Source organism: Colobus angolensis, unplaced genomic scaffold (assembly GCF_000951035.1).
Source record: "Colobus angolensis palliatus isolate OR3802 unplaced genomic scaffold, Cang.pa_1.0 Scaffold309, whole genome shotgun sequence".
NCBI classification, from domain to species: Eukaryota; Metazoa; Chordata; class Mammalia; order Primates; family Cercopithecidae; genus Colobus; species Colobus angolensis.
The window spans coordinates 2,887,507-2,912,023 of NW_012116366.1; the positions used below are offsets into that span (position 1 = coordinate 2,887,507).

The window sequence follows — 24,517 nt, forward strand, 5'->3', positions numbered from 1 at the left end:
AAAATATGAAACACTTCACGAATTCTGTGTCATCCTTGTGCAAGCGCTATACTAATCTTCTCTGTATAATTCCAATTTTAGTGTACGTGCTGCTGAAGCAAGCATGCCTTTTTTTTTTTTTTTTTTGAGACAGATTCTCGCTCTGTTACCAAGCTGGAATTCTGTCATCAGGCTGGAATGCAGTGGCACAATCTCGGCTCACTGCAATGTCCGCCTCCCGGGTTCAAGTGATTCTCCTGCCTCAGCCTCCCAAGTGGCTGGGATTAAAGGTGTATGCCACCAAGCCCAGCTATTTTTTGTATTTTCACTAGAGACAAGGATTCACCATGTTGGCCAGAATGGTCTGGATCTCTCGACCTCGTGATCCGCCCACCTCAGCCTCCCAAAGTGCTGGGATTACAGACGCTCCGAGCCACTGCACCCGGCCTCAAGCACGCATTTTTAAATTCTGAATTCAAAAATTAATAGTCACTAGGCTCTGAACAGATCTTCTTAAACTTTAATGTCTTCATTTAAGTATCCAGGTTTGGGGGGAATCTTTAAGGTCATTTCATAATGTTTACAGTAGTATGATTAAAGCATTTGTTTGATTTGGTACAAGATGTCAATATTCAAATTTGTTTATAAAAATTTTCAACTCACCTGTTAGTGCAAAATGATATTCACAGCTCACTAAATTTCTCTGGCCAACTGAATTCATTCCACAGTCAATTATAGATCATTCCACAGACTTGATTTTCCATCTACAACACTAGATGGCACCAACACCCATAGTCTACAGTTGATTGCCCAATTCATGGAAGGCAATCTGGCAAACATTAACTTTCTGGCTTTTCCATAAGATTGTTGCCTGGCACTAGGGAGCTAGATCAGAGTATGGGAATAGGAAAACAACTCTAACATCAAAAAAACATGTGGGGTAAAATAATCTCTAATCAGAATCCAAAATCAATTTTAAATAGATCAGAATTAAGTGTAAAATTAAAACTATAAGTAAATAATGTATTTTCCTTTGTGAAAACTGAAAATGTCCACTGAAATGTAAAGTAAAAATCTTTTAGAAAACTGAGGGAAAACTAACACAAGAGTTGACATCCTTTATATGTAAAGAACTCTCAGAAAAAAAATGAACACCTAAATTTAAAAATGGGCAAAGAGTATGAACAAGCAAATTACAGAAAAAATAAACTGCCAACATGTTCACATCCACTAATAATCAAAGATCAAAAAAGCAAGATACTACTTGCACCTATCAAACTGGTAAAAGGCTTTTAAAAAATACCAAGTACAGAATATCTGGAAGAATACTTAAGGAACAAGTCACAGTAGGTAACTCTAAGAAAGAGCACTAGGCAGCTGGACAACAGAGAGAGGAAGAAGTTTGACTGTGACTGTACTTTTTGAATTTTCTATAATGTAAAAATATTATCTATCAAAAAATAAACAATATGAATTGGTGAAAGTAGAGAAATGGGTGTTTTCTTACTCTGATATAAGGGTAAAAATTAGTACAACTCTTCTTGTGGCCAATTTTTGTAGACACCTTATAAATGCTCATACCCACTAACCTAGGTTTTTATTTCGAATTAATTTCTGGAAAATAATTCAGGGATATGTAAAACATATTTAAATATAAAGAGGTTAGCAGCAGTATCTATCAATAACAAGGGAACAATCTAAGGGTCCAACAATAGCAAAGTGACTAGTTAAAATATATCCATACTAAGGAACACTAAGTAAAAAAATCAGCAGCAGAATATTTAAAGACATGGAAATGTTTGCATTATATAAGGCATCGCTAAAGTTTTTAAAAGCTTATAAACAATAGAGTTTGGTTCAAATTTCATAAAACACTATTACCTTCTTAAAAATACACATATGCGGCCAGGTGCAGTGGCTCATGCCTTTAATCCCAGCACTTTGGGAGGCCAAGGTGGGCACATCACTTAAGGTCAGGAGCTTGAGATCAGCTTAGCCAACATGGTGAAACCCTGTCTCTACTAAAAATACAAAAATTAGCTGGGCATGGTGGCCCACATCTGTAATCCCAGCTACTCAGGAGGCTGAGGCACGAGAATTGCTTGAACCCAGGAGGCAGAGGTTGCAGTGAGTAAAGATCCCGCCATTGCTTCTCCAGAGCCTAGGTGACAGAGCGAGACTCTGATTCAAAACAAAACAAAAAACCACATGTGCATTGAAAGTAGACTAGAATAATATATTCTAAAATATTAACATTGATTATGTCTGGGTAATATGATTACAATTTTTTTCATCTCAAAGATTTTCTTTATTTTTCAAATTTGTACAATGAGTGTGTATTGCATATCAGACTGCTTCATAAACTGTTGCCCTAACTTCACTGATAGTTATCAAGTCCTTAGAAAAAATCCTTATTACTAAAATATTGAAGCTCAAGTAGATTAAAATATTCGCCAAGGGTCATACAGCTAATCAGGGAAAGGGTCAGAATTAGAACTCAAGTCTGTAAAATGCCTAAAATTAAGCTTTTTTAACTTCATTATATTTAGCAGTATCTCTCTCTCTCTTTTTTTTTTTTTAGGCGGAGTCTTGCTCTGTCGCCCGGACTGGAGTGCAGTGGCCGGATCTCAGCTCACTGCAAGCTCCGCCTCCCGGGTTTACGCCATTCTCCTGCCTCAGCCTCCCCAGTAGCTGGGACTACAGGCGCCCGCCACCTCGCCCGGCTAGTTTTTTGTATTTTTAGTAGAGACAGGGTTTCACCATGTTAGCCAGGATGGTCTCGATCTCCTGACCTCGTGATCCGCCTGTCTCGGCCTCCCAAAGTGCTGGGATTACAGGCTTGAGCCACCGCGCCCAGCCCAGGTATCTCTCTTTTATGGTACATATTTATTTTCAATCTGTTTTGGGCCCACAGTAAACACTAAATAAATCCTCACTAATTTAACAATGTCACTTTTAAAAAAGTAAATATAATCGTTTCCTCTATTAACAATAGTCAGGTTCTACTTTAGCTACACTGTACATCTATTGATAGCCTTCCAGTTAAGATTAACTACTTATCACAGTAAAGTCCAACTTACATCAAAATTTTCCAAATATATTTGATCAATAAAAATGTATTTTAAACAAAATATCGACTCTTAGTATCTACAGTACTTCAGTAAATTACAGTACTTTAGTAAATTATGAAACTACTGAATTATGAAATTCAGTAAATTATGAAAATGTGCTTACACTATAATCTAAAATATACAAATATTCTTAAACACCCAAAGCATTTTTAAAAATTTTTCATATAAAAAGATGAAACACTTCATGAATTCTGTGTCATCCTTGTGCAAGGGCTATGCTAATCTTCTCTGTATAATTCCAATTTTAGGGTATGTGCTGCTTAAGCAAGTATGCTTTTTTTTTTTTTTTTGAGACAGTCTCGCTCTGTTACCAGGCTGGAATCCTGTCATCAGGCTCAAATTCTGTCATCATAGCTCAAAGGCTATATATACTTTTTAACAAAGAAAAATATTTTAAATCATAAGAATATCAAAATAATTCTTATTCATGAACATATGTAAGTTCTTATTCATGAACATATGTAAGTTTGAAAAGCGTAATTTCGTATATTTACCAAGACAAACAAGCCCTTTTAAAGTGAGTTATCATGGTAATACTACTTGGTGAATCCTGGATATTACATAGTTTAATTATAATAAACAAATAATCCACGTATGGTCGGTTTACACTTCACTTACCAATAGTTCTGATGAGTTCAGCAAGATACAATCTATATTTCAAACGCGAACTAAAAATATTCTCTGTGCATTAGTGACAAGCAACCAACAAACACATATTAAGTTATCATTAAGTCAAGATCTCAGCAGTTTGGACAGGAGACATGAGCACCTTTCTGAACCAATGGCCTACCAACATAAATAGATAGCAGTTGTCCAAAGTAGGGTTTTTCAGTCTCTACATACTAGCAACAGAATGTTACCCTAGTTCCAATATCCCTACATACGGAAGAATATGTTAGAAAATGTAGGTGGCAATCTTACATTGCCTAATGGTTCAACACAACAGGTGTGTGATAAAAGCAGCAGCACCTTGATTGCTTGCTAAAGTTAGGACAATAACTGCTTATTCCAAAACCAGGAAATAACTGTGAATGGACAAAACCTGGGTTGGAATCGCAGTTCATTCTTGTAAAACTAGGTAACAACTAATATAAATAAGAAGTTAATCCAATGTCTGAAACACGGCAGAAGCTCAAAGCATTGTGCTTATTACATAATTTACCAGGTATCCTTGAAAAAGTTACTTAACATCCTTAGGCTTAGATTTTATCACCTATAAAATGGTTCCTTCTTACACATTATGGTGAAGACCTAAATGAAACAAATATGTGAAACTGCTTTGTGTTTAGAAGATGTTCATAAATTATAGTCTTCCCCTTCCAGGTAAAATGAGAAGAATTCAGCTTTTCTCAACACTTTAAAATTCTCAGTTAAAAATCTAAAATTGGGAGAAAGAAAATCTAGAACTGAAACAAATGAAGCTAATTGTATTTCAAATGAATATCATAGCCATTAGTGGGAGAAGGAGGGAAAAGAAAAAAGAACGAACTAATACAAGTAATCTGTGAATAATGTATTTGACTATACACATTCCACTTTAGGCAGGGTTGCGGAGTAGGGACTTGCAAACAATCCAGAACTCTTTTATCAAGTTTTTAAAATTATAGTGATATGAAAAAAGCATTCTAAAACTCTTATAGGTGTATTAAAGGATTAGATATAAATAATGTATTAGTGGTCTTAGGAACCAGGGTTCTCACTACAAAAGAAGAGACAAATATGAAATAAGGAAAGAACAAAACCTGTGAGAATGGATTAGAATCAGAGGTATCTGTGTGAACTCATTTCTTATGTATGTGTATGTGTGTATGTTTACGTGTATGTATGTATATAAGCATTTCCTAGCTTTATCCACTGAAAGGTTAAAATGGAAAAGATCCCCACAGTAGCAATGACCACAACTAGTATCTAGCTTTTGATCTTTAATACCTCACTATTATGAAAATGACCTCTCACTCTACATTAAAAGGAATCGGGGATCCTTGGAGAAATTGCTGATTCCAGGGCTGGGACACAGTAAGCATAAAACAAGCCTACAATATTTTGTTAGGCTAGAAAGTAAGATGTTCCCCTCCCAACCCCAAAGAAAGAAGGTTGCATGTCCCTGAGCCTACCTGAAGGAACCCTCAAAATATGGAATAATTTACCACCAAAATAATAAAGTTCAGTAATGAATCATAAACCATTGGAAAGAAAATGGAAATTCATGGATCCATACTGATAATTAATCAGCTAATTAATTCATTAATGGAAATGGGGGTCTGTTGCTTAAACAGGAATGCTGAGGGTCAACTGAAAAATGTACGTGGAGTACCGGGTTAAAAAAATCATTTTTCAACTCTCATGGTAAAGACTGGATCAAGCAAGAATCATCAATGGTTTACTAAATCAGGGGGGCAAATTTTGATAAGGAGTGGGATAGCTGCATGCGTTCAAGTGTCACTCCTCAGACTGCTTATTATCTGTAAGGGAGAAACAAAGACAGTAATTATATGATAAGGAAATCAGAACCCATCCTGCCCAGATGGTCAAAATTAACATAACTAGTGAGAGACTGATGAATAGCAGGTAATTCTAGAAGTGGTGCTATGAGAGGGACACATCACCATCTATACAGTAAATGAATTCATAGCCTCAAATTAATCACTAGGAAATATTAGATAAATCCACTATGAGGAATGTTCTATTATCAAGGGGGGGAAAGAGAGGCCCTGTGCTCTTTAAAACTGCCTCAAACAAATTTACAAGAAAAAACAAACAATCCCATCAAAAAGTGGGCAAAGGATATGAACAGTCACTTCTCAAAAGAAAACATTTATGCAGCCAACAGACACATGAAAAAATGCTCATCATCACTCGCCATCAGAGAAATGCAAATCAAAAACCACAAGGAGATACCATCTCACACCAGTTAGAATGGCAATCATTAAAAAGTCAGGAAACAACAGGTGCTGGAGAGGATGTGGAGAAATAGGAACACTTTCACACTGTTGGTGGGATTGTAAACTAGTTCAACCATCGTGGAAGACTGTGGTGATTCCTCAGGGATCTAGAACTAGAAATACCATTTGACCCAGTCATCCCACTACTGGGGATATACCCAAAGGATTATAAATCATGCTGCTTTAAAGACACATGCACACATATGTTTATTGCGGCACTATTCACAATAGCAAAGACTTGGAATCAACCCAAATGTCCATCAGTGACAGACTGGATTAAGAAAATGTGGCACATATACACCATGGAATACTATGCAACCATAAAAAAGGATGAGTTCATGTCCTTTGTAGGGAAATAGATGAAGCTGGAAACCATTATTCTCTGCAAACTATCGCAAGAACAGAAAACCAAACACCGCATGTTCTCACTCGTAGGTGGGAACTGAACAATGAGAACACTTGGACATAGGAAGGGGAACATCACACACAGGGGCCTGTTGTGGGGTGGGGGGAGTGGGAAGGGATAGCATTAGGAGATACACTTAATACAAATGATGAGTTAATGGATGCAGCACACCAACATGGCACATGTACACATATGTAACAAACCATCACATGGTGCACATGTACCCTAGAACATAAAGTATAATAATTACCAAAAAAAAAACAAAAAAAAACTGCTAATGTCATAAAAAATAAAGACTGGAAATGGGAAGTCCTATCCAGAGCAATTGGGCAAGAGACAAATAAACGATATCCAAATTAGAAGAGGAAGTCAAACCGTCCCTGTTTGCAGATGACATGATCTTATATAAAGAAAAACCTAAAGACTACCAAAAACTTGTAAATTCTGTAAAGTTGCAAGATATAAAATCAATACACAAAATTATTGCACATCTATACACAATAAACTGGCTGAAAAAGAAATCAAGTAGGAAACTCCATTTGCAATAGCTTAAAAAAAAAAACACCTTGGAATAAGTTTAAGGAGGAGAAAGACCTCTACAAGGAAATCTACAAAACAATGATGAAAGAAACTGAAGAGGATACAAACAAATGCAAAGAAAGACATTCCATGTTCATGGATCAGAAGAGTTAATATTGTTAAAAAATGGCCATACTAGGCTGGGCGTGGTGGCTCACGCCTGTAATCCCAGCACTTTGGGAGGCTAAGGCGGGCAGATCACGAGGTCAGGAGATCGAGATCATCCTGGCTAACACAGTGAAACTCCATCTCTACTAAAAACACAAAAAAAATTAACCGGGTGTGGTCGTGGGCGCCTGTAGTCCCAGCTACTCGGGAGGCTGAGGCAGGAGAATGGCATGAACCCAGGAGGCGGAGCTTGCAGTGAGCCGAGACCGCACCACTGCACTCCAGCCTGGGCGACAGAGAGAGACTCTGTACCCCCCCCAAAAAAAAAAAAAAAATGGCCGTACTATCTAAAACAGCCTACAGATTCAATGCAATCCCTAATAAAGTACCAATGACCTTCTTCACAGGAATAGGAAAAAAATCCTAAAATCTGTATGGAACCACAAAAGACTCCAAAAAGCAAAAGCAATCCTGAACAAAAATCTGGCGGAATCACACTCCTAAATTTCAAAATATACTACACAGTTGTAGTAACCACAACAGCATGGTACTGGCATAAAAACAGCAACACAGACCAATGGAACAGAATAGATAACCCAGAAATTAATTCACATATCTATAGCCAATCAATTTAAAAAAAAAAAATGCCAATAACATTCATTGGGGAAATGCCAAGAACATTCATTGATATTACTGAGAAAAAAAATCAGTATTCACATTCCAATAGTAAGAATATAGTTTGTCACACAATTCTTCATAAATGGAGGGGGGAAGAAGACCAGAATTCATTAGTTTCTTGACAAACTTTACGCCCCCAAATTAACAAAGCACCATCTGCATCATAATACCTTATTCATCTCTCTTGCAAAATCAGTCTTTCTTCCTAAAACTAAAACTAATTTCTGCCTACAAAATGTCATTTTAAGAAAACAAGAACAGGAAAGGCCTGGAGGCTCACGCCTGTAATCCCAGCACTTTGAAAGGCAGAGGCGGGAGGATCCTTGAACCCAAGAGTTTGAGACCAGCCTGGGCAACAAGGCAAGACCTCCTCTGTACAAAAAGAATTATTAGCCAGGCATAGTGACATGAGCCTGTGGTCCCAGTCACTTGGGAGGCTGAGGACCACCTGACCCTGGGAAGTCGAGGCTGCAGTGAGCCATAATCGCACCACTACACTTCAGCCTGGGTGACACAGCAAGAACCTGTCTCAAAAAAACAAAAGAAGAACATATGAGATAATAAATGATCTGAGGAAATTAGTATTTTATTATTTAATACCTTTTTTTTTTTTTTTTTTGAGACGGAGTCTCGCTCTGTCGCCCGGGCTGGAGTGCAGTGGCCTGACCTCAGCTCACTGCAAGCTCCGCCTCCCAGGTTCACGCCATTCTCCTGCCTCAGCCTCCCGGGTAGCTGGGACTACAGGCGCCCGCCACCTCGCCCAGCTAGTTTTTTGTATTTTTTAGTAGAGACGGGGTTTCACCGTGTTAGCCAGGATGGTCTCGATCTCCTGACCTCGTGATCCGCCCGTCTCGGCCTCCCAAAGTGCTGGGATTACAGGCTTGAGCCACCGCGCCCGGCCTATTTAATACTTTTAATGTTTAAATGCATATACATTAAAATGACCCAGAATTTTTTTAAAAACACACTTAAGTATTTCATAATTAGAGATGGCATAAAACTTTTAAGTCATCTGGTAAGACAGCTTCCCTTACGTTTTATCAGACCATTGCTGTATTTTGGTACATTTGACTTCGGTACACTTAAACCTCACATTCAGGAAGACAGAGAGGTAAGTACCTATCCTCACTATACAATGTTTAACTATGTCCTCAACAGTGTGTCTACACCAGCTGGCTGTAAGTTGCATAAGGGCAGAACCTCATCTTAGTTTCATCTTTTTCCCTCCCCCACCCCCCCAAAAAAATCTCGTATAGTGTTTGATATAAGCATGTTAAAGCAACTCTTACCTGATTTTACACTTATTTTTGGGGGGAGGGGTCTTTTTTTTTCCTTTTTTTTTTGGAGAACAGGGTCTCGCTATATTGCCCAGGCAGGTCTCAAACTCCTGGGCTCAAGCCATCCTCCCACCTCTGCCTCCCTGAGAGCTGGGATTACAGGCGTGAGCCACCAAGCTCAGCTACTACTTACCTGCTTTTAACAGATGCCTGTTATATAATCAAGTCAAGAAAATTATTAAGTTGCAAGGACTTGAGCTAATCCACCCTTCCTTTTATAGAAAAGGAAACTGACATGTAAAGAAACAAAGTGATTGTCAGTGGTATAGTCAAGACTAAAACTTCAGGTCACCTACATTGTTTTCATTATAGTAATACTGGGTTTCCTTCCCATAACTTTTGTAGAATACATATATTGGGTGTTCTAAATAATTCTCTATTCCCTAGTAAGTTGCTATGATAACTAATCTCAAAAAAGGTGAAGTCAAAAAGGCAGGAAATATCAATTTTCTCAGAGAAGGGAGATAAACATATTCTAAAAGAGAATGCCCAAGCATTGCTTACACTTTCTTCCACCATCGCCATTAAGCTTTCAAAGGCAATGCCCCCTTTTCTTCCCTTTCTTCTAAACTATTAGGCTATAGATTTCCCACGTTTAACAAAAACAATCCAAGAAGCAGGTGACTCCTGAAATACTGAAATTCCTGAGGGCCACCATCTACCAGAGAACTGCTAGCTTTAAGTTTTGGGAGGGAGCACTGGCGGGGAAGGGAGACTTCAAAGGCGTTGCTATACTGATTACTCCTTGCTCTTCACCAGTCATCACCACACTGCTCTGGGCTTCTGAGACCCTTCTTTATACTCTTCCCTCCTAAACCATTTTACTGTGCTGTTTGAAACCCCCTTCCACTGTGAACCAGCTCCTCTAATCCTCAATTTCTTTACTGAACATTCCTGCCTTTACCTCATCTTCACTAAAACCTGGCTCTTCCTTGAGCATACTGCTTTCCCTGTGCAACTTGCTAAATGAAGGCTAAATTGTTCTCTCATACTCTACACACCTAAGGGAGGCGGGGGGAGGTCAGTACCCCCTGCTCACCAAACTTTATTTCAGAGGCCTTGGGCAAAAGTCTTGGCTATTCCACTATGTCATTCTCTATCCTTCCTCATTTCTTCTATCTACTATCCTCCAGTTACCTCACTGCCCTTTACCACAGACTCTTACCCCAGTCTTCCTCTCCACCCCTAGTCCTGCCATCATCCTGGGTGACTTCAATGTTAGGTAGAAGTGCAATCCAGTATCACGGCCTCATAGTTTACTTGACCTCACCTCTAGCAATCCTAATCTGACTACACAGTAGGCCTTTGCCTCATGGCCTAACACTGGCCTTTATAATTCACCCGAACTGCTATTTCTCTGAAATTCTAAATTCAACATCCAACACACACACTCTGCTATCCCACGCACTCATTCTTTCTCTCTCTCCCCTACTCTGACCACAATCTCCTATCATTGTGGCATGTATTTATTCCTACTACTGTTGGTTCTTAAACCTAATTTGGGCCTTGAGTTCATTGACCATCTACTCTCCTCCTACCTCTCCTTTTTCTATTCACATCCTTCAACTTAGATGCCACAGTCTATCACTTCAAATTACTCTCTTGCTATCAGCCTCAACTTTCTTGACTTACTGTCCTTCCACAGGGCCCTCCTACCAAAACACATCCTTGAATCACTACAACCACTTGCCTTCTCTGAATCCATACCTAGGTTGTTTGGCACAGTCTAAGAAAAGTCACCCTACCATTTAGACCACCTTTCGACCTTGATCAGGCTCCTAATACAATGCCTTTGGTGTCCCTGGTCAGAGGTATTGCAGACCTCTTCCACCCAATCATGACCTAGTTAATTCCTAGCAAATGAACTAACATACTCCTTTAAAGAATAAACATAAACCAGCAAATAATTCCCTCAACTTTCAGTCACAAAACCCTAACAGTATCAATACCCATACTTTCCCTTCCACTCACTACAATTAAAGCTGTATCCTTCCTTCTAATGCTAATTCTTCCACCTGAACCAGGGAGCACATTCCCTATCCCCTTCTGACTTTCTGCCAGCACCTGTAACCAGATTTTCCCCTTCTCATCTTAAAAAAAGAAGAAAAAAAAAAAAAAAGGCCCTTCCTCCACTACATACTCTCCTTCCTGCCTGCTAGTATTTTTTCTCCAGTAAAAAACTCAAACTTCTTAAGAGTAATCAACATTTACTATTGATTTGCTCAAGTCTCATTCACTTCTCAATCCTAGCCATGCCTAAGCACACCACACCATTTGCCGCTGTCATGCCAACACCTTCCCTCCTTTTCGACCAACTTGCAATCCTTAACTGATCTCTCTAGTATTTGATAGTTTTGACCTTCCACCTTCAAGTAGTCCTCTTCTCTTGATTCTCCCTACTTGATATCTGGGGCTTTAATTTCTATCTCTAAGCCCAAGACAGACACATACAGCCAAGATCTCTCTCAAGAGCTGCATATGTATAATATCCATAACTTACTGGATATCTTAAAGGTATGTCATCAATACCAACATATTCAAAACCGAATTTGTATCTTCCCTCTTAAATCTACTTTAATCTCTCACGTTCCCTATCTCAGTTTCTCATACTGCCATCCACACATGTGCACATGCCAAGAATGAAATCCAGGGTTCCTGGGGTCATCTTTACCTCTTCCCCTCATCCTTTACCTCCTTATCCATCAAACACCAAGTCCTGTGTCTCTGTGCTCATCCCACTGCCTCAATGTTCATAATCTCCTCTTTCTTAGATTACAGCAACTGGTCTACCACTGTTCCAATGGTGATGAGCTGGACTGTACTGCTGAAGCACCAGCACTTACATACATTAAATATATTCATCAAATTTATCATAATCACTATTTTAGAGAAAACGCAGCTAAATCAGAATGCTAATGAAGAGCACATGTGCAAATCAGGTATGTGTAAAATGGATAGTCAAAAGAAAAAAAGGAGAATCGGCACTTTTCAAAATAATTCATAATAGCATAACTCAATTTATGCTTTTCAACAAAAAGTCTACACTCAATATGCCTAACTTTATACCTACCACTGGAAAAGTACTATACTATATTGAAATATTTAAAACATGCTACAGAAATGTTCTTTAAAAATTAAATATGATAATTTCTGGGATAACAAAAACACATCTGAAAATATTTTAGTATCTCTTGCTCTTCATGTTATCAAGAAAAACAAGTGAAAAAAAGAAATAAATAGGTACTAAAGCCAATTCTTACAAAAATATTTTCTATTAATAGTTCCATAGTGCATTATAAAAGTGTAACTGTGTGGAAAAGTTAAGGGTGAATGCTGAGTGCAAGAGAGTTAGAAAAACCACTAAAACCTTTAAGTGAGAAAGTGGAGGAGACTTCTTATCAATGTGACATATTGGACACTATAAACATAATATAAAACACAAAATGTAGTGGAATGTTCCCTAAGTCAAAAAGTGGTATGAAAGCACAAAATGCATATAGATTGGATTACCTGAAGTTTTACTCAGCTCTGCTGAAAATATAGCAGATGGTGATCTGTCCTCCTTTTCTGTATCAGAAGGAAGATTTTTCTCAGCTTCTTTCACAAGAACTTTGGGTTTAACTATGCCGCCTATCTCTGCTTGAGTGGTCAAAGCAGAAACATCTGGAGGCAATAAGAGCACCTTTGATGCAGCAGACCCATTTTTGGAAAAGTCATCTGAGAAACTGATTTTCTCTTCAACTTTGGGTTGTACGTTCTTCAAAGAAAGGTCATGGGGCAATTCTGTGCAAGGCAATGACCCAGCTCCACCCGGGGCATTAGCAATTTCACTTTTGTGGGATACTTCTAGGTCAGTATATTCCCTGGCTAATTTAGAAAATGAATCAGTTTTAGAACTGATCAATGTAGGGAACTCATCTATAATTTCAATTGGAGATGAATCTGAAAAAGTTTCAGTTTCTCTTACTTGTGCTTCCTTAGAAATAAATAAGTCATCATCTGAATAAACTGCAGTACTGAGCTCCTCCATCTGCAAAGGAATTTTCTCCTTTTTGCTCAATGTTGAAACTTCATCAGGTAACAGGGTATCTTTTGTGTTATCTAAATTGAGCTTAAAAGATTCCAAATATGGCTTTCCTCCCTCAGGTGGTAAAGCACTGAATTTTTCCTTATTTTCATGTTCTATCATTGACTCAAATGAAGTTTCAGGGAGATTTTCTTTCACAAGCATCACAGCTTCATCTTGTTTTTGTGGAACCTCAGGTATTGAATCATCACTAAATAAGTCAACTGGTTCAGAATCAGGTGAGGAATCTTCAACTAGCTCAGAATGATCAGGCACTGGCTGTTCAACTTTTGCCATTTCTGAATAATCAGAGAAATCTGGAGTTGGTTCAGCAGAAAGCTTTGTTTCTTTAATTAAATCACATGCAATAGATATATAAGGAGCTTCTGTTTCTTGAACAGCTGCATTAATGCTTTCAGGCTCTTTAATTTCTTCCTTTATTCCTGATACTTTTTTTAGTGATACACTCATGGCCTCTTCGTATGGTGGGGGGTTTTCAGGCTCATGCATTATGTTTTCATAATTAACTGAAGAAGCTTCTAATGGTGATGAGCTGGGCTGTACCGCTGAAGCACCAGCACTAGGAACTGCAGAATTCAATGGTGCTTCCATAACAATGTCAGGCAAAACTGGTGAAGGAGTAGCTTCTGATTCTTCAAATGATGGGCAAAGCTGTGCTGCAGGATAGAGGGACTCTTGCATAACTTCTGATGTTTGAACCAAGTCCATTTTTGTTTCATAAGCAATCTTTGTACCAGTAACTTCATTCAATTCACTTTCACATGCTTCCTGTACTAAATCTGGAGTCAGGCCTTCAGGCATGTTTGCCACTACTTCCTCAGTCACCTTTCCTAAATTATCTGTTGTGACATAATCTGTCTCAGAATCCTGTGCTGCTACAAGAAAAGGGTTTGATGTTTTGGTGCTAGTATTCTTCTCTGTTACTATTTGGGCCTTCTTTTCTTCTATTTTTTTTTCATCGGTCTTATTTTCTGAAGTGTGATCTCCTAACAAAGGAAAAATGTTTGTTGCAATGCTCTCAGTTGCTGCTGGGTTAAAGGGAGCACATGTGATATATGCTCCTGAATGATCCTTTATAGCTTCTGGTGTACTGGGGAAAGAAGTATCATCATTACTACTCTCACTATCTTTTTCGTGATTAGTTTGCTCAAGGCTATCTGCAAAACCTTTTTTATCCACTTTACTTTCCAACTTGCTCTCGATTTTACCTCCAGCAGCCAACACATCACTATCTTCCTTACTATCTTTCACTTCCCATACTCGCTCAAATGGTTTGAAGTCTGCATATTCCTCCCTCATAGGAGCTTCCACTGCAATTCTCTTTTCATTAAAACTTTTTGCTTTTTCTAAAGACATAACTTCATCTTCTTCTTTAACCAATTTAGTAAGAGTTACAGGCAACTCTTGTTGATTATGAAGGATGTTATTACTAACTAAATTCTCTTCTTCTTTATTTTTCACGATTATTTCTTCCCTAGGATTTGCTACTATTATGGCAGATTCTGCTTTTGGAGAGACACTGAATGATGATCCCATTTCTGAGTATTCTAATTCTGAAAACTCTGTTAAATCTCTATCTACAAGTGGAGTTTTTGCCTTCTCTGAGAACTCTTTAGAAGCTTCATTGACAGTTTCTTGAAGTGTTCCTTCGGTGGGTAATACTGTTGACAAATTACCAAGGTATTCATGTTCTTTAAAAGAAGCATCTGAGAGAGGAGACAGAGAAGGAAGAGAAGCAGCAGTTTCAAGCAGGACAGATGGGAAATCCTCTTGACCAGCCGAAATAGTGTTACCTGGCTGCTCCTTCAAGTCCATAATATTTTCTGTGACCATGGACAGAAAGGAAAGTTAGAGAATGCCAGTGTTCTCAGAGTTAATGCAAGTTTTATGACAGATTCAAAATAGTGTTAGTAACGACTTACTGTTTACTAAAATGAAATGTTAATAGCAATTAATAAGTAACAACAGAGTAGACTTGAATCATTACTGAAAATATTAAGCTACTGTAAATACAACATATGCATGGCTACAGAGGCAATTATATGCTATGCAAAGACAAATCAAGTCTGAGTAAATCTCAAATGTTATCAACTAAGATACTAAGAGCTAGTTTTAGAGAAGAATATCTGCGAAAAGAGTTTGAGTGACAGTATAGGAAAGAAGGGGCATTGGGTAATTAAATGCCATAGACTGGTATTTATTTACAGGAAAGTCTTTCTGGCTATACTCAAACTATATTTGGAGAAAGGGAATTGTAAATATGTAAATGTAATTCAAGGGTCCAAGAATTCCTTATGTACTTCCAAGTGTTCATTGGATTTTGCTCATTTTTCCCTTGGGCATACCATATAAAATGCAAATTTCAACTTTTCCAGTAGACAAACATTCTTGGAACCATGCTAATTTTTAGTAAATCCAAGCTACTCTGCATAGAGTTAACACACTAAAAAGTTAAAGTTAGAATACAGAGAGGATAAAAGGCTGGCAGAAAAGAACTTGCCTGCAGAGGAGCGTATCACAGGCTCAGATGCAGCAGGAAGAGCAAAAAGGGTCTCATCTGAAAAACAAATAGAATATAACCTCAGCAGAAATAAAGACAGACTGAAAGGAGACTAAAGATCAGAGGAGCAAGCCAGGGTTCAGTTTGTAATAAGTTAACAAAAAACTTTACAGAGAAAGGGCCAAGATCAAAAGAAAGTCAGAAAAAGTAGTGCCATTAATTCAGGTTAAATCATCATATATATTATAAAGTTAATTAAATGTTATCCATAGACCTTATCATTTTTCAAGACGCAGTACAACCTGTTTATGTTAAAGAAACTTATGAATCAAAGTGGCTTTAAAATACTGTTCTACTTAACGTATCACATCTAAAGCTTTCACTCAGGTTTCCATATAGGTAAATTGTCTTGTTCTATTCAAGCCAAAAATAAAAAGCTGAATTTGAATAAAATTAACAACTACAAATGTTTAATCTTTTGTTACTGGCATATGTTCAATTTAGAAAAACACTTTTAAAGAATTACGCATTTTCTCTTACATTCTAAGTTGTTACAGTCATTGTACCCTGTTCTTTGAAGACAATAGTCCTGTGCCAATGTCCAAATGCCAGAGTCCAAAATACAAAAAAAAATAATAATAATTAACTGCCTTTAGGACGACACTATTATTGGTGTTATTTAGTGAGGGCTACTTGTTATTTGTATACACAACTAGTTAGAGACTAAGGCAATTCAATTCCAGAGCCCATTTCCTTAATCACTGTATGTTACAGAACTGAATCTCTCCTCCAAAACTCCAATATATATCTCCTCCAAAACTCATGTTAAAGCCCCAAACCCGAATGTGACAGTATCAGAAGATGGGGACTTTGGGAGGTGATTAGGGTTAAATGCAGTCGGGGCGGGGGGCATGGGGGGGCCCTGGGCCGAGGGGATTAGTGCCTTTATAGGAAGAGACACTAGAGAGCTTGCTGTCGTGCTCCCTGTCTCCCCAGGCACATGTAAGAGGTCATGTGAGCACACAGTGAGACGGTGGTCACCTATAAGCCAGGAGAAGAGGCCTCAGAAAGAAATCTACCTTGCCAGCACCTTGATCTTAGACTCACCAACCTCCAGAACTGTGAGAAGTAAATTTCTGTTCAGCCACCCAGCCTATGGTATTTTGTTATGGCAGCCCAAGCTAACTAACACACTCTGTATTGGTAATATTAACTTTGTACAATGTCATCTTGAACCTGCAGTTGGGAGACCCTAAGCTGTAGGGAAAAGAAAGAAAGATCAGACTGTTACTGTGTCCACGTAGAAAGGGAAGACACAAGAAATTCCATTTTGACCTGCAGCTGAAAAATTGCTTTGCTTAAATGCTGTTAATTTGTAACTTTGCCCCAGGCACTTTGCCCCACCTTGTGCTCACAGAAACATGTGTTGTATGGAATCAAGGTTTAAGGGATCTAGGGCTGTGCAGGACATGCCTTGTTAACAAAATGTTTACAAGGAGTATGCTTGGCAAAAGTCATCACCATTCTCTAGTCTCAATAAACCAGGAGCACAATGCACTGCGAAAAGCCACGGGGACCTCTGTCTTGGAAAACCGGGTATTGTCCAAGGTTTCTCCCCATGTCATAGTCTGAAATATGGCCTCATGGGACGAGAAAGACCTGACCGTCCCCCAGCCCGACACCCATAAAGGGTGGATTAAAGAGGAAAGCCTCTTGCAGTTGAAATAGAGGAAGACCACTGTCTCCTGCCTGCCCCTGGGAACTGAATGTCTCGGTATAAAACCCGACTGTACATTTGTTCAATTCAGAGATAGGAGAAAAACTGCCCTCCACTGAGATGTTTGGGTGGAGAGAAACATAATCTGGCCTACGTGCACATCCAGGCATAGCACCTCCCCTTGAATTTAATTATGACACAGATTCTTTTGCTCACGTTTTCTTGCTGACCGTCTCCTTATTATCACCCTGCTCTCCTACCGCATTCCTCTTGCTGAGATAATGAAAATAATCAATAAAAACTGAGGGAACTCAGAGACCGGTGCCGGTGCAGGTCCTTGGTATGTTGAGTACCGGTCTCCTGCGTCCACTGTTGTTTCTCTATACTTTGTCTCTGTGTCTTATTTCTTTTCTCAGTCTCTTGTCCCACCTGACAAGATGGGATAAGATATGCCCACAGGTGTAGAGGGGCAGGCCTCCTCTTCACTAAGCTAAAGATCTTCTACAGTCGACACTAAAGGCCTCTACCATCAGACAATTTGAAAGAGCCTGAGAGATGACTGGAAGGTAATATTCCTTGAACAGAGAGAACCTAATAAATTTAGACAATTTCATCTGGATGGACAAGCTAGACAAGGCTGATCAAAATAGATAAAAAGTCCAAGAGATGTAGCTAGCATGAATATGGACTTATCTTCCAAGCATATTACCCTTAATAAATTAGGAGAGCTAACTTCACAAGGCCCTATATATTTTAGATAAATATATACTGGGCATGATGTCATATTTAAAGGATTCTTAGATGAGGGTGATGACAGGAAATTTATGATGTGTTAGTTTAAAAGGGCTTCCTCCAACCTAGAGTAAAAGGTAGGATGGGCTATCCAGTCAAAGGAGTAACATAATGGCTTATAAGATTTTTAAATAAAGTGCATATATATGTGTACACATTTTTAAAAGATTACTTGCTATGCGATCTTAAATTACAGTTTCTCATTTGTAAAATGAAGGAAAGTTCCCTTCAGCTAAAATAACGAATTATTAGCTTGTATAAAACTAAAATTTGAGGGTCAAAGAGCAAAACCAAATAATTACACAGCTGCTCCATCTAAATAAGAGTTAACCAATTCTTAACAAAATGGCTGCCTTTTTTATCTAGACAATATAGTTAAAAGCCATTAATTCAGAGGTTGTCTATCTGAAAAGTGAACTGGAAACACGTATTATTTTTAAAATTAGTGGGAAAACAAACTACATCTAAATTTGTGCCATAATTTTGAAGTATTTTTTTAATATACTGTACTCTTATTCCTACCTAGCACAATAATCTCTTACAATAAAAACTATATTCCTGGAATTTTTCTAAGTAAAAAAGTTTTCAAATTGGTATTTCAAAGATTCATTATGTTTAAGAAAAAAAGAAAAATCTTCATTTTGTAAAACGGGATTAAATCCAGAGTTAACCATAAAACAAGTACTACATTTCTAAAAGCTCTCACAAAAACAAAAATCCAGAATAGTTATCTTCTGGGCCTTCAAGAATACAGCTCAGACTCCTAATAAAGCAATCATGGGTCATGAAATTGAATTGCCTAAGTTCAAATCACAAATCCATCACTTACAACGGTGTAACTCTTAGCCTTTCTGTGCCTCATGAAATTTGTAAAGTAAGGATAATAATAGTACCTACCTCAAAATGTTGTGAAGGAGGGAGAGGAAAAGAAAAAAGAAGTAACAACCTGCCCTAAGTCACAAAGCTAGGAGGCCAGAGGGTCAGAATTCAAAACATCTAATTCCCAAGTCTTTGTGCTTTATTACTATTATTTTTTAGCTAGGCTTCCTCAAAGCATAAGATGTGCTTCATCTGAAGGATGTGTTTATGCACGAGTGCAACTGGTACAATCCTTCTCACTGTATCAGCCCCTCAAGTCTGTTCACCTCAAACAAGGTAAATTGTCACCCAGTAAATACCTTGCAATTAGCACAAATATTGCATTGATCAATTGCTTCTATTCTACAATATAACAACATTTATAGAAACATTAATGTGGGACAGGTACTGTGCTGAGCTGGCACATATGTTTCAGAAGTTCATTCAGTTCTCAAAACTACCCTGTAAGGTAGGTACTACTCTTACCCCGTTTCACATATGAGAAAACACAGGCATTTAAATCATATCTAATTATAATACTAGAAAAAACCTGCATTTTAAAACCACAGAACTTCTGCTTCTGGCTATGAGATTAATTACAACACACTAATTCTTCCAATATAAGCAACTAAAAATATGGGCAAAATACTGGAAGCAACTATCTCGAGACACTGGACAAGAGGCAGGACAGCAGTGTGAATCCTGAGGAAAGGGAAACCTGCGAGATGACTACCCTGCTCTCTGTCTGAAGGCACATTCTGGTCTACGGTACAGAGAGAAGCCCAAGAACACTGCAAACTCTTGCTAAGCTGACGAGGCTGAGGAGTTGTCTGGAATTTGTGGGACAGGGTAACATACAAAGAAAAGCTTCACAGAAAAGGAGCTCCAAAAATCTTGATAGGGGTTCCTCTTAAACCTCTGGGTGAATACTACGCTGCATGTGCACAGCACAAGACTCGGCAAAGCCTAGCCAAGAAACCTATAGTAGATCTGCAAGCTAACTGGATTATATCAAAGGTCAGAAAGTGCTGGAAGACCTGACCTAAAAATTCTGACCAGGCAGAGAGGAAAGATCTTACTAAACACCTCAAGCAGGACTACTCTAAGCCTAAAGGACACTCTAGACCAAGAGTCAGCAAGCCATGGCTCATGAGCCCACATTGTATCGAAACACAGCCATGCCCATTCACTTCTGTACTGTCTACAGCTACTTTTGCACAATAAAAACAGAGATGTACAGTTTAGACAAAGGCTGTATGGCCCACAAGCCTAAAATATTTACTCTAACTGGCCCTGTAAGTCTGCAGACCCCCGCCTCTAGACTCACCCTCACTTTACAACCAAAACTTGAAAGGGTCAAAATGATTTTCCAGCAAATTAACTGCCTGCCAGAACAAAGTTAAAACCACCGAATCCATGACATACAGTATAAAATAAAAAACTACTGGACATGTAAAGCAGCAAGAAAATATGACCATAAATAAGAAAGAATAGCAAATATAAACAAACAAATAACATAGATGTTGGATTTGCACTTTTTTTTTTTTTTTTTGAGGTGGAGTCTCACTCTGTCGCTCAGGCTGGAGTACAGTGGGGCTATCTTGGCTCACTGCAACCTCCACCTCCCAGGTTCAAGGAATTCTCCTGCCTCAGCCTCTGAGTAACCAGGATTACAGGTGTCCGCCATCACACCCAGCTAATTTTTGTATTTTTAGTAGAGACGGGGTTTCACCATGTTGGCCAGGCTGGTCTCAAATTCCTGACCTCAAGTGATCTGCCAGCCTCAGCCTCCCAAAGTGCTGGAATTACAAGTGTGAACTTCCACACCTGGCCTGGATTAGCAAATTATTAAAATGAAAATTAAAATAGCTATTAAGTTATTAAGTACAGAAAGAGACATATAGAGTAGACAGGGAATCTTGGTGGAGAAATATAGACTAAAGGACCAAATGGAGATGCTAGAACTGTAAATTATATTAACTGAAAAAAAATCACTAGATGAACTTAAAGACAGATTAGACAATACAGAAAAAAAGATTTATTGATAAACAAACTTAAAGAAAGATCAACAGAAATTATCCAACCTGAAACACAGCAAGGGAAAAGCGCAAGTGAAAAAAGGAACAGTGCCTCACTCAGTGCTGAGAGGCAATCAAGGAGTTAAAATACCTATAATTGCAGTCCCCTTATAAAGCAACAGTGGGCCAGGTGCAGTGGCTCACAAGGTCAGGAGTTCGACACCAGCCTGACGAACATGGTGAAACCCCATCTCTACTAAAAATACAAAAATTAGCCGGGCATGGTGGCGCGTGCCTGTAATCCCAGCTACTCAGGAGGCTGAGGCAGGAGAATTGCTTGAACCCGGGAAGCGGAGGTTGCAGTAAGCCGAGATCACATCACTGCACTCCAACCTGGATGACGGAGCAAGACTCCATCTCAAAAAAAAAAAAAAAAAAAAAAGGAACAGTGGCCAGGCATGGGAGCTCATGCCTATAACCCCAGCAGTTTGGGAGGTCAAAGTGGGAGGATCACTTGAGGTCAGGAGTTGGACACCAGTTTGGACAACACAGTGAGACCCTATCTCTACAGAAAACTTAAAAATTAGCCAGTGTAGTGGTGCACACCTTTAGTTCTAGGAACTCAGGATGCTGAAGTGGAAGGATCACTCAAGCCCAGGAGTTTGAGGCTGTAACATGTCATGATCATGCCACTGCACTCCCACCTGGACAACACAGTAAGACCCTGTCTCTTAAAAAAAAAAAAGACTGAAGAAATTTAAAAAAAAAGATAAAGTGGTCTTAAGTAATGCTTAGAGAGAAATCTATAGCTTTTAAATGCTTTTAGAAAAAAGGCTTAAAATCAAAGTGTAAAGCTTCCACTTTAAAAGAGCAAGTTAAATCCAAACAGGTAAAAGAAAGTAAGTAGTAAAGAGCAGAAACCAATGATAGAAAACAGATTTTAAAAAATCAGTAAAACAAAAAGTTGCTCCCCCGAAAAGATCAACAGAATTGATAATCACCTAAAATGATCAAGAGAGACAGAGACTGAGAGACAGAGAGAGGAAGCAAGTATTGAAAATAAAAGAGGGACTATTACTGTAGGTCCTAAAACATAAGAGAACATTATGCACAAATTCATGGCAATAAATTAGACAACTTAGATGAGCAGACAACTTCCTTGATGTCTACTTATCAAAATGAAATAGATAAGTTTCTTTATACCCAGTCATCAAAATGAAATAGATGCATTCCTTGAAAGACACAAATTACCAAAACTGACACAAGCAGAAATCAAAAATCAGAATAGCCTTATGTGACTATACTTGTAATTTCAAACCTCCACGAAGAAAACTCCAAGCACAGATGGAGCACATAATCATTAGTGAATTTTATAAAACATCTAATCAATAGTACCAACCTTACACAAACTCTTTCAGCATATAAAGGAAAAGCAAACGCTTCCCCAAAATTTTTATGGATTTATACATTAATACCAAAACCAGAGAAGGACATTACAAGAAAATTAAAATTAATTTATATAACATTATTCCTCATAACCACACATGCAAAAAATCTTCAATAAAATAGTAGCAGATTGAATCCAGCAACTCATAAAAAGTATAATAATCACCAAATGGGGTTTAATTCCAGGAAGGTAAGATTGATTTAACATTCAAAATCAAACAATAGGCCATGCGCAGTGGCTCATGCCCGTAATCCCAGCACTTTGGGAGGCCGAGGCGGGCAGATCACTTGAGGCCAAGAGTTTGAGACCAGCCTGGGCAACATGGTAAGACTCTGTCTCCACCAAAAATACAAAAATTACCCAGGTGTGGTGGCGTGCACCTGTAGTCCCAGCGACTCGGGAGGCTGAGGCATGAAAAACGCTTGAAACCAGGAGGCAAAGGATGCAGTGAGCCAAGATCGTGCCACTGCACTCCAGTCCAGGCAACAGAGTGAGACTGTGTCTCAAAAAAAAAAAAATTAGGCCGGGCGCAGTGGCTCAAGCCTGTAATCCCAGCACTTTGGGAGGACGAGACGGGCGGATCACGAGGTCAGGAGATCGAGACCATCCTGGCTAACATGGTGAAACCCCGTCTCTACTAAAAATACAAAAAATTTATCTGACAAACTTCAACACCTGTTATCATAAAAATTATCAGCAAACTAGGAATAGAAGGAAGCTTTCTCAACCTAAGAGTCAGGATATCTAGGAAAAAATACGCAGCTAACATCATACTTAAAGATGAAAGACTAATGCATTCGCTCAAGATTCTGCGTAAAACCAGCAATCTACCAGGCTTCTCATAAAGATCTGAAGAGAAAAGTAAAACTATCTTAACTTACAGACAACAGAACTGTGTAGTTGGAAAATCCTAAGGATTCAAAATAAAATAACCCTACCAAACCTGGTAGTGAATTTACAAGGATATAGGATAGATGCAAAGACAGTATACAAAACTTAACTCTATTTCCATATAGTAGCAACAAATGGAAAATGAAAATATTTTCTAAATATCATTTACTATAACAAAAAAACATAAAATATTTAGGCATAAATTTAACAAGAGGTGTACAAAATTGCTATACTGAAAAACACTGCTGAGAAATTACAGATGATCTAAACAAGAGATAGCACATTCATGGGTTGAAAGATGTTAATATTGTTGAGTGTCAGGAAGCAGTTCTCTATGAGTATATTATGTTTTTACACATCTTCCCTATGTTCCTATCTTTTAAAAATGTTTGTATTGTGAACAGCCTCGGAAAACAGAGATAGTTTCTTCTTCTTCAGCAACAAGCAGCCATGTTTATTGTGTGAAACAAAAGATTTGTTTCCCTAAGCTTAAGATTTCTGTCCTATAATACAACCTGCTACAGGTGCAGATCTCACTCAGCCATCTCAGTGTTGCTCCATGTGAAATGGGGCTGAGGGAACTAGCACAAGAAAATGCTAACATTCTGGCTACTATCATTGCTGTGAGTAATAAAGGTCCTCTGCCTCTGACCCAGGCATCTTATATCCTCTGCCAGCATCCATGAAACTATGTAACAGGCTAACTTGTTACCTTTGAAGTAGTGTAAAATCTCAAATCCTAAGATGTCACTTATTCCCCCCTACTAAGTTAAAGATTCAATGCAATCCCAATCAAATTCATAACAGGAATTTTATAGAAATGAACAAGCTGATTCTAAAATTTATGCAGAAAATACTAGATACCTAGAAGACACAAAACAATTCTGAAAAAAGATCAAACTTGCAGTCACACTACTTAATTTATGACTTGCTATAAAGCTACAATAATCAAGTATTGGCATAAGGATAGAAAAATCAGTAACACAAAATAGATGTATATAAATAGACACACTTCATATGGTCAATTTTTTTTTTCCCAAAGGCATC

General features: G+C 38.3%; 1 protein-coding gene across 6 annotated transcripts in view; it reads right to left on the reverse strand.

Moving 5' to 3' along the window:
• RTN4 (reticulon 4) overlaps positions 1–24,517 on the reverse strand; it is an 80,427-nt gene that overhangs the window by 42,539 nt on the left and 13,371 nt on the right. For all 6 annotated transcript variants that reach the window (XM_011950592.1, XM_011950588.1, XM_011950591.1 and 3 more), the window contains exons 2-3: positions 15,748–15,804; positions 12,671–15,070 (exon numbers count right to left, since the gene is read on the reverse strand). In XM_011950592.1, coding sequence (XP_011805982.1) covers positions 12,671–15,062 — 2,392 coding nt within the window. In that variant the 5' untranslated portion in view covers positions 15,063–15,070; positions 15,748–15,804. The remainder of the gene's footprint in view (positions 1–12,670; positions 15,071–15,747; positions 15,805–24,517) is intronic.